Source organism: Penicillium waksmanii (assembly GCF_028829765.1).
Source record: "Penicillium waksmanii strain IBT 27052 chromosome Unknown utg000008l:1.0-5622682.0:1.0-5626561.0, whole genome shotgun sequence".
Taxonomy (NCBI): domain Eukaryota; kingdom Fungi; phylum Ascomycota; class Eurotiomycetes; order Eurotiales; family Aspergillaceae; genus Penicillium; species Penicillium waksmanii.
Window position 1 is genome coordinate 5,529,603 of NW_026643254.1, and position 10,025 is coordinate 5,539,627.

The 10,025-nt window shown below is 48.0% G+C and overlaps 4 protein-coding genes across 4 annotated transcripts; 2 read left to right on the forward strand and 2 right to left on the reverse strand.

Moving 5' to 3' along the window:
- Positions 1-2,932: 2,932 nt before the first annotated feature.
- On the reverse strand, positions 2,933-5,903 carry N7481_010346 (DUF3723 domain-containing protein; the record flags this gene model as incomplete). The annotated part of the gene is made up of 3 exons (XM_057269565.1): positions 2,933-5,074; positions 5,135-5,433; positions 5,486-5,903. 3 exons carry the CDS (start codon positions 5,901-5,903, stop codon positions 2,933-2,935), a joined length of 2,859 nt encoding a protein of 952 aa, XP_057120242.1.
- Positions 5,904-6,151: 248 nt separating this feature from the next.
- On the forward strand, positions 6,152-6,691 carry N7481_010347 (uncharacterized protein; the record flags this gene model as incomplete). The annotated part of the gene is made up of 1 exon (XM_057269566.1): positions 6,152-6,691. The coding sequence occupies one exon, from the start codon at positions 6,152-6,154 to the stop codon at positions 6,689-6,691; it is 540 nt and encodes a 179-aa protein (XP_057120243.1).
- An 85-nt stretch (positions 6,692-6,776) lies between these two features.
- On the forward strand, positions 6,777-7,351 carry N7481_010348 (uncharacterized protein; the record flags this gene model as incomplete). Its single annotated transcript, XM_057269567.1, has 3 exons — positions 6,777-6,894; positions 6,942-7,165; positions 7,232-7,351. 3 exons carry the CDS (start codon positions 6,777-6,779, stop codon positions 7,349-7,351), a joined length of 462 nt encoding a protein of 153 aa, XP_057120244.1.
- Positions 7,352-7,959: 608 nt separating this feature from the next.
- N7481_010349 (ferric reductase family protein) lies at positions 7,960-9,625 on the reverse strand (the record flags this gene model as incomplete). The annotated part of the gene is made up of 4 exons (XM_057269568.1): positions 7,960-8,157; positions 8,217-8,284; positions 8,337-9,072; positions 9,119-9,625. 4 exons carry the CDS (start codon positions 9,623-9,625, stop codon positions 7,960-7,962), a joined length of 1,509 nt encoding a protein of 502 aa, XP_057120245.1.
- Positions 9,626-10,025: the final 400 nt, after the last annotated feature.

The following is a 10,025-nucleotide window of genomic DNA, read 5'->3' on the forward strand; positions in this document are numbered from 1 at the left end:
GCAAGTCTTCTGCTTGACCGCACAACGCATGACCTAGCTAGTGGCAACGCCTGGATTCTGGACATAGAGTTCAAACGCCTCATGAACAAAGTCTTTGGTGGAGCCCTCGCAGTGGCAATTTTTTCAGCTTTGCTTTCAATTTTTGGAAGCGCTCTTCTTTTTCAGCCTAGATTGTTGAGCAAGGACAGTCAGGCTCGGACTTTTTACGGCTGTATCCAACTTTTGTTGAGTTTTCCTCTTGTATGCATCGAAGGCTACCTTGCCAGTCAGGTCCGCGGCTTTCAGTCCTCTTTCGAATTCTTCACAGGTCAGGATCATACTCCATACTACGAGATCATGTATTATGGCGCTACCAGCAAAGCTATCTTCGGCACTCTGGTAGCCATTTTCTATCTGGTTCACGTTTTTGCGTGTCATTAACTAAGCCCATGGTATCCAAAGCAAATGGAAGCGTCAATGAGATTCTATTTTATAGTCATGAAGCACTGGCAACAAGAATCATCCATCTTCTTTCATACTCAACGTTCCTCCGTAATCGATAAAGCATATCGTGTTTCTTCGACAACTGGCTCTAGCAACTTGGGGCCCCAGGAAAGAGTTTGGCTGGCCTTTTGTACTGCATTGATGAAACCTTGAGGTTGATAGTTTTAACTACACATTCAAGACGGACCATGATCACATTAGGCAGGAAGACGCATCCCGTAATTTTGTTTCTATCTTCAGGGTGCTCTCAATCTTCCAAGCATAAGAGATGGAACAATATTAGGTAAAAACTCCCACAACTGCAATGTACCATGAAAATCGTCTATAATTGGTTTGGCATGTTGCAATTACCTCTCAGGACACAGAATAGTGGTAAGTAGTCAGTAGATAGAAAGCAGGGCTCCATGGAAAGATAATATCAGTTTTAAGCTTCAAATATATCATTTTCAGTGGTGAAAGCTACTCCTACCTGGCGATACTTTTGGTATCCATCCACATGATTCTAGTTAGTATACTGCTTTCTCACTGGAAAGAGGTAAAATCGGATAAAGCAACATCCGGATTTTGAACATAGTACAGTACCTCTGATTTCCAGTGAGAGAACGTTGTATGCGATATAAAGAGGCGCCAATCAATCACGGAAAGAAACAATCCTTCGTTTCTATTTAGCTCTTTTTCGCTTAGACCCGAGAAGGATGCCCAGCGTCGCGTCGAGTACCCATAATCCTGAGTGAACTTCCAACCCAGAATAAGAGCTGTGAGGAACATTCGCCGCCGACACTGTAGAGGCTGAAGCTCCTTGGGCACTCCGAACGGTTCAATGGAGAACTTCTGCTGAATCGTGAACCGCAAGAGAGCTAGATAGTAGAATGCCGCGATGAGTGTATGGTATGTTGTATGAGATCTTCGAAGGATATTTTTCAGATAAACCCGAAACCCAGTCGATTTGTTGGGGTTGTTCTTCGCTAGAGGAGACCACAGGCTGATAAGAAATCTTTCCGAGAAATCTATCGACACAATCAGATATCCGTCACGAGGATTCTTGCTACTAGATCACTTACCAATGAGATCTTCATTAGAGACAAGTCGTCTGATTCCTTTGTTCTCGCTCAAAATTTGAGCCATGAGAATCAAATCCAGGGATAGCGAGAAGGAGAGATGAGCTTTTGCCTGAATTTTGGGGGACAGTGAATGTAGGTCTTCTATCAAGGGCACCTTCTCCGTTAGCATAATGTGGAGTAGATGAGCATGAGTTAGCATACCTACTAGGAGCACTCTTTGCAATTAAGCCAAGGTGAGCTGGTGTATCTTTTCGCATTCAATCACAAAGACGAGTCCAGCTTCATTCCACACCGGCGACAAATTATGTTGGCAGAGGCTAAGAGCCAGGTTTAGGTTGCGTTATTTCTAGAAGAAATCAGTAGCTAATATCGATATTGTCCTTTCAATCGTGTTCACAGGGAGTCAGGAAAGATGACAAGGGCTGGACTTTTTTGGGTTTACTGCCACGATAGCAGCTCTCTTGGTGGCGAGACTTTTAGTTTATTGGAAAAGCCGTGAACTGCGTCATAACCTGCACAGTTGCAGCAATTACCGGTGACTGGGGAGAAATCCGAGTAAATTAACTCTCCAATTTGACCTGTTGCATACTGCACAGTCAAATACTTGCTGTTGCTCATGGCTACACCAGTCTTCCCTTGCTGATGAACCATATTGAGTGTTTTTCCAACATGACTGCATCTTTTCGTGTATATCAACAGCTTTGTCTCAACATTCAAAGATCAACATCTACCTGTAAGAAAGTAAGCCAGATTTTGTCTCAGAGAAATGGTACCTAGCTAAAGGTTGGTGGTGAACGTTGAACGCGTGATCGAAGCTTTTCTGCGGCATTCGCACGACTGCTCATATGGTGCCAACGGTGGCAAAAGCTTTATCATATATTGTGTCACCAGAAAACCTTGTTATCAACGATGATAATTGATCAATTCGGTGATGATTATCTGACACCCAACATCGTAAAGATAAATCGATATGTGCAATTGTCCACCAATATACTTTCATATCATGTTGTTGAGATGTTTGTTTTTTCTGCTTCCACTAGCATCAATTCCTGTCTGGCATTCTTCTGTTTGCTATTGTGAAGGTTGCTATTGTGAAGGTTGCTATTGTGAAGCTGTTGTTCTGCATAAAAAATTATATTCCAGAGGCAGTCTTCTTTACAAACTTGTCCGCACTACGAGATACAAGTAGATTTGTATGCTCAGTCGCTGTTATCTTAGTTGGCAGCGCTTCACAAGAACAAGGGCCTTCTAGGAGACTTGGCCTAGAAACATGGCCCTCTCAGAAGAAATTTCTTGTGCTCATCTGCTCCCCAAGAAGAAACTCTTAGGAGCCAAAGATTCACATGAAGATCCCGATTGTACCGCGCACCGCCGGGCAAATTGGTTCATCAATATCGTGCACGTCCCACAACGCGAGCAGCCATTGAAATCAGCTTTTCCTCCATCCTTAATCCTTCCGCGGCCACAATGGCTTTCTCTTCATGTGCGGAAATCAAGAATATCGCATTGGTATCATCCGCTGTTGCTGCGTGGTAACAATGGGCTGGACGAAGGCTTTTGAGGCTCACATCGTAGAGTGTAAATCCTTTGCAGGAATACTTTCGTGCGAGCCGCTCCATGGGTGAGGGGTCGGACGGGTCTACGAGGAGACAGTCTGATTGATTCCACTGACTTCGTTCGAGCGACCAGAACTTGATCTCAATCAGCTCTTGTGTAGATGCCTGGCCTTTGGGATCAGTATCTTGTGCTGTAATGTGTTCGGTGTCTCTGTGTATTCCCTCCGCCAGGCGATCACCCGAGGTTGCCAGAGAGTTGTGGGTATTATCTGGCACAATTAGGTCTTCAGGCTCAGTTTGCTTATGATGGAGTAGACTGAGCTCTTCGTTGAGCCGGTCGCTCTCCCTCCTTTCTTCTAGCTCCTCCTGCTCTGATTGGGCCCTTCTGAGACCATGAAGGAAAGCCTCCAGCTCTTCTGACATAGGGGGACGGCTTTCTTCTGACAGGATTACCGTCTCTGATGAAGACCGTCGCTGTGACGTAGGATTGGTGAATGACTGAGCAGCGCTTTCGGGCACAGACGCAGTGTGTGGGTTGAGCTCCTCTTCTGTCGCTCTTTCGTCCTGACCCCATTGAAGCGAGACTGTCTCCAACGAGATCTGAGTACATTCGCTTCCAGCATCTTCAAGGGCTAGCTCAGCTCTGGGTGAGCAGCGAGAAAGATCCGTTCCCAGCACCGATTCGTCATGTGTCCGTCTGAGAGTGGTGTGATCTCCACCTGAAGGACTTATCCGATCTAAGTCCATCGGCTCAGGTGCAACTTCTGAGCCTTCCGTCTCACAGGAAACCAGTTGGTGTGTAGGGAAATTGCTTTTTCGAAGAAGGGATGACCTGCCTGATGTATCCATGTGGTGTGCAGATCCATCCATTGGGTCGTGGCATTCGATAAACAATGGCGACTGTAGCATCCCCTCCGCCTCTGTGTCTGCATTCATACCACCATTCTCTGTGGTGGAGCTTGGCCCCACCCTTGATGACTTCCCCAAAAAGGCGAAAAAGACACAACGCCGAACAAAAAAGCTAGTGATTGTATCGGCGGCATCGACATCAGCATGCAGTCGATCTAAGAATAACAAAGGGGCATCTTGAACATGGGTGCGGGTTTGCGGAACCCCAGAGCGAGCGTGCGTCTTGACGGTGCTGTCTGCCAAAAGATCTCGCGGGGGACCGGGCCGATCGGGCACAGCTTCAGTAAAACACTCTACAATCCGGCGCACCAGAATATCAAAGTGCTGGTCATCGTATCTATACCGGCCTGGCTTCCGGGCCTGGAGAAGGGCCGATCGTGCAATTTGGTGATCCGGAGAACTGTTCAGCAGCCCATCAATTTCTGGGGACCTAAAGCCGAGCCGGTGAGCTAGATGGGCCATGTCGTAGATCGCGCGCGGGTCCGGCTTAGCGCGAGTGGGGTTGGCCAACAGATCATCAGAGTTCTTGGGGTCCGGGGGCATCAGTGGATAATGCCGCATAGCATACAGCCATAACTGTTGGTATCCTGTCTCGAGGCATTCCGTCTCGGGCGCATGAAGGCGTCGGAAGGTAGACTTTGAGGTCTGAATGATACACTTCCCTTTCTCTCGGTGATCTTTCTCAGGCTCCGAGTCTGGATCAAAGATCGAGCTCATGCCTTCCCTCACAGATCGGGGTGATGGACCCAAAAGCCGCTTCAGGCATTGAGCGCAACTCTCCAGGTACTTGAAATCCTCAAAGAAAGTGTACAAGGACGGAATAAGGCCATCATAACCTTTCATTCTGGCCCATATCGTGCTTCGCTCATCAGCACTGAATTCGGCAAACACATGTCCACTGAGAACCAGCCCGCATGCCTTCCTCTCATCAGTGCGTGATTTACCTGGTGCCAGTAACTGCAGCGTGTGAATCGTATCCTGATCGATTTTCTTCATCAGACGCCGATCCGATCCCACCAGAGAAGACCAGAAGTCCAAGATGTGCTCGAAATAGGTTCCTATCTCCTGAGAGACGAAGAGTCGTCATTAGCTAGAAAAAATGTAGCAACTTGGGCTGAAGCTCACCTCAACGCAGCCCGAAGCGATCAATCGATGAAGGAGGCTGATTCTCATCCCACCCGGCCAAAGCCCGGGAATGGCCAACAATCGGTCAAATGCATGCCGGAGGCGACGGTTCTTTTTATTGTCAAGTTGATCCAAGCGCTCTTGATTGCTGGGCGATAGTCTCACGAACCAACGCTCTCGAAAAGCTTCATTGCCCTCGCCCTCATACTGTCTGATCTTGCGATAGACTTCCCCATCGGTCGGCTTCTTCTGATTGGAATATTCATCCACCAACGCCGCTCTCAATTCTCGGTCGATGTCTTTTGGAACAGTCAGGATCAATCTATGGGAGCGCCCGGGTATATCACGTACCGTCTGTGTAGAGATCAACCGTCCACCAGCGATCCGCCGGAGGAAGTACCTCAACACCCGCTTGTACACGATGACGGCCATGGAGACCCCGAAGTTGTCCCGCTCTAAATTCCAGTCGAGGAATTTGCCGGCCTTCGGTTGTCAGCAAGGCTTCCTGGGGAACATTCGCCTTCTGCAATGCTTCTGCGAGATTATGTCGAGACACGGTTGCTGGAACATGGTTTTGGACATCTAGGCGGCGACAACGATTCTTTCGGAAGATGTTTCGTAGCCGGTCCAAATTCTTAGGGTCCAGGTCCCGTGGTAAGGGAGGTTCGAATTGAATCTGGCAGATGCTGATTTTAGCTGCACTAATGTATTTCATTCGTCGTTCTGCTGCGAGCCGCACTTCTTGTTCGGTAAAGACGTGTCGAGTCATGGTGTCAGGAGAAATATGGGGCTCAGGATTGGCTTGGTTTTATCGGGCGTGAATGCCTTTATAAGTACATCTGGACGCCCTCGTGGTGGCTCAACGTTGGCACTGCGTTTTTTGCCGGTGAAGATCTGATCCAACACCCTAGTGTTCCACCCGTACGAAATACCCATTTAAATCGGGCAAAATTTCCTTTCTGTTTCGTGCTCCTTTTCGGCTTTCAACTATTAGCCAAATTCTATCCTGCTTCCATGATGCGAAAACTCGGCGAAAAGAGAGTGACAAGAATCCAGGCCGCTCAGGTTGCATTACTCCCCCAGCCGCAAACCCAAATAGAAGTATCACCGGTAACGGACCTCATACCCGGCCCACAACCTCTCCATCTAGGACCCGCGCCTGGAAAGAGGTCCATCACTTCCTCAACTTCGGAGCACACCGGCAAGAAAAATCGATCGATGCCACAAAGCCCGCCTCGCCAGGAGACTATGCAGTGGCGGAGCATTATCGGTTCGGGCCTGACAGTCCGAGACGAATCTCCTTGGGGTACTTTCAGAAAGTACTACGATTGTGACCTAGCTGGCCCCGTCGCGGTATGCGTTCGATCATCTGGAGACCGCGGTGTCTGGGCGGTGCGCCAGTATCCGATTGAGGACGCTGACAAGATACTGCGGATCCTCCGCTCCATGCGCCATGAGAACCTGGCCTCCATTCGGGAGTGTTTCCGCACTCCCGAGCTTCTGTACACACTGGGGGGATTTCGACCCTCTCGTTCTGGATCATATCGTCGCTTGTAAAGCCTTCCCAGACGAGCAGGAGCTGGCAGCCATAATGTCTCAGGTTTGTTCCTGAATTCCTCTCACCTATCTGCCAGATGGCCAAATGGCTGATTATGTACAGCTCGTTGACGGGCTGTTATATCTCGTGGTGAACAACTTCCATCACACATCTCTGGACTGTTCTAGCGTCCTTGTGAATTTGAATGGGCGTATCAAAATTGGTAAGTTCATTCCATTTCTACCTTCCCAGTCAATCTCACCTAATCAGGCACGGTAGCACGGATCGATTGCTGTGTGTTCCAGCAAAGAGGTAGAGCCGATGCCAGTGACCTGGCGCCAGTGTCGAGAATTATGATGGAATTGATGCAAAAATATGTCAAAGAAGATAGGGCAGTAGGAATTGATAATCTCGACCGCTGGAGAACCTGCCCGGCTGCGATCGAATTTCTCTGCGCGACGACCTCGGCAGGCTCTTTTGAAGAACTGAAAGAGGTTTGTTTCTCTCGATTTGTTTCCAAAACAGTTTTTTTTTTTTCAAATGGTGCTAATGATATCTAGCAACGACTGTTGACGGAAATCTCATGCTGCCCAGGGAATCTCATCGGACTTGCGTGGTTCGCGTTGATCTCTGCTCGCACATTCTACTCGTACACGCCAGGCCCCATGAAGAACGATTGAAGCAGAAGTCAAATTTCCATACTGCCACCCTCTGCTTTGTTGGCCACAGCAGCAATAGTTCGACTGATAGAAAAATTTCATGCACGGTACAGTAACCGACGAACTTCCTGTTTCCATGGTTCAAGCTTTTGTTCTGTCTGCTGTTAAATAATACCCGTCTTGAATTTGATAAAAAAGAATTTTGAATTAATTGCATCCTCAATCAAGGTCTAGCCGCTGTTTTTCAGTGTACTGTCTGGCCCTAGTAAATTCGTAATTGACCAAGTAGCTCATTTAAATTGGCTGACCCGGGAAATTCAGAGATCAAATCGGCAAGTTTGTCCGTTGTAGATCGCATTCCAAGTGCCCAAATATCACATTTTTACTACATTTTCAAATGCATAGAAAGAGACTCCAACTTTCATTATATGCTCGGGTCTACTCATTGCATTTGCTGCATGCGATCTCCCTATCATTTAATTACTCCGGCTGGTATTCCAGCTCCGAAAGCCTCACGCCACGATGCAAAAGGCCCTTGACGGTCTGTCGGATCTGGTCTCTGAGGCTACCTGCTGCTGAAACTGGAAAGAAATTAGTATACGATAAAATAAAGCCAGGCTACAGTAGGATCACTTGCCCATCACCAGAATCCGGCCTTGTTCATCGTGGATGTTCGGTAATCTCTCTATCTGGTCTCCCGATGCCTCGAGCGAGACTATGTTGTCATAATCGGGTACTCCCTGGTAAAAGCAGGCTCTTTCATGTTTTCCTATTGGCGTCTTATCATGAGCAAGCCCTTTTTCGACGTAGATTGAAATGCTGAGAATCTGTAGACGTTTTCCCGTCAATATTAAACGAAGTTTCCATTTTGAAGCCAGACACTTACATAGCCTTTATCTATGATATCGTCCTCCAGGAGGGGGTTCAGCAGATCCTCGGCTGCGCTAACCATTTCTAATTTGTTAGTTCTGGTGCTGTCTGACTGAAAGCGGAAGGGTCTTCTCACCAATTGATTCTATCTGCCATACCAAATGCAGCCGACGGACATGAAGTGTGCAGGTATTATATCCATGTATCATCTTCTTCAGATAGGGGATTGTTGCAGCGATCCCGAAACCACTCGCAATCAGTAGCACGGTTTCAAACCCGTCAACAATCTCACTAGTACCGTGTGGACCTGTAAACATGGCCAGGAATGGTACAGGACAGCCAGGAGCGCCAGCGGCAAGACTCAGTAGGTCTGATGTCATGCCACCGCGTGGCTGCACAAATAGCTCAATCGCATCATGTCTTCCGCGCGACCACGATGTAACTATGAAAGGGTGCGTTTGAAGCCACGACCAAGATCCGGCGGACGGCATCCACAGGTTGATATACTGGCCTGCATAAACCTTGATAGATCTGGGCAGAACCAGACGAATGTGGGCCGCTTTTCTTAGCCTAGGATGTGTCAGAGATCCTTCTGGGGTGAAGGATACAAAGGCTCGAGGAGCACCGTGGCCCGAAAACAGCCCGTTCATGTAACATAAGTTGACAACCTCCAGGAATGTAGTCAGGGCCAAAATTACCAGCGGCACGTAAAGGTACAATTTTGGCAAGCGACTCTGGTCTGGAAGATGTTGCCACGTGCCATATAAGAAGAGAGCAGTCAGGGCTTGGTGGCTTCGGAGGAAGACTTCATAGCACCGTCGACGAAGCCAGGGGAGTGAGGTGAGGGCAAGTGTGGCCAAGGAAATTGACCCCTATCAGCGTTAGTCCTGAATTCATGACAGCGAGAAGGAAACTTACAATCAGGGCAAATATGTTACGTATTGCCCCAAGAGGAAAACTGAATCCCCGGCTCTGGCATTCTGTCACCACGTGAAAAGAAAGTAGAGCAACAGACATCCAACCTGTTGCCTGGTGAATCTTACAGCACGTGTGCCAGGTGATACCCAGAAGGTCAGCCAAGTACTCAAGGTGAGTGGCCGAGAGGGGGAAAATAAGGTTGATGAGAGCCAGCTCTCCGGCTCTCCGGCCAGCTTGGACGACGGAGTGTGTATGGAAGAATACCACAATGATATTGACCACAGTGTAGTTAAAATAGATAAGAACATTCCACCGGGACCAGGGGCCCCAAATACGATGCCTGTGGACGAGAGCAGGAAGTGTAAGGTACCGAGAGATCAGAACAGAGCAGGACTCGATCCAACCAATCATCGTAGTTCGGGTCTGGATGAGGAAAAGAGCTAAAAAGCAGCCTCCCGCAGCGATTGCATAAATCGATGACACATTCATCCTTAGTGGGAGCTCCATTTACAATGGAACTTGGAGGACGGCATATGAGGGGAGGACGGACCTCTTTAAATGAAAGCCATTAACCACGACATCGTCATGTCCCTATTAGCGACATATTGCAGTGGAGGCGGAAGCATCAGGAACAAGAAGCAGAATACTTCAGAGAGCCTCGACTAAGTATTTTCGGTGTCAAATTTCCCAGCTTCTGCCGACACCAAAATGAATGATCTGCCGTTGAGTGTACTGGGAAGAGAGTGTGTCAGATAATGAAGGCCTCTCAATACTCACAAATATACCCCTTCTCGCTCTGAATCAACAAATCAGGATCTTCAAGAGAATAATGAAGTGGAACAGCCAAAAAAATGAGGTTGTTACTTCCTTCCGTTCGATATATTGTGGGCTTTTTGGCGATTCTCGG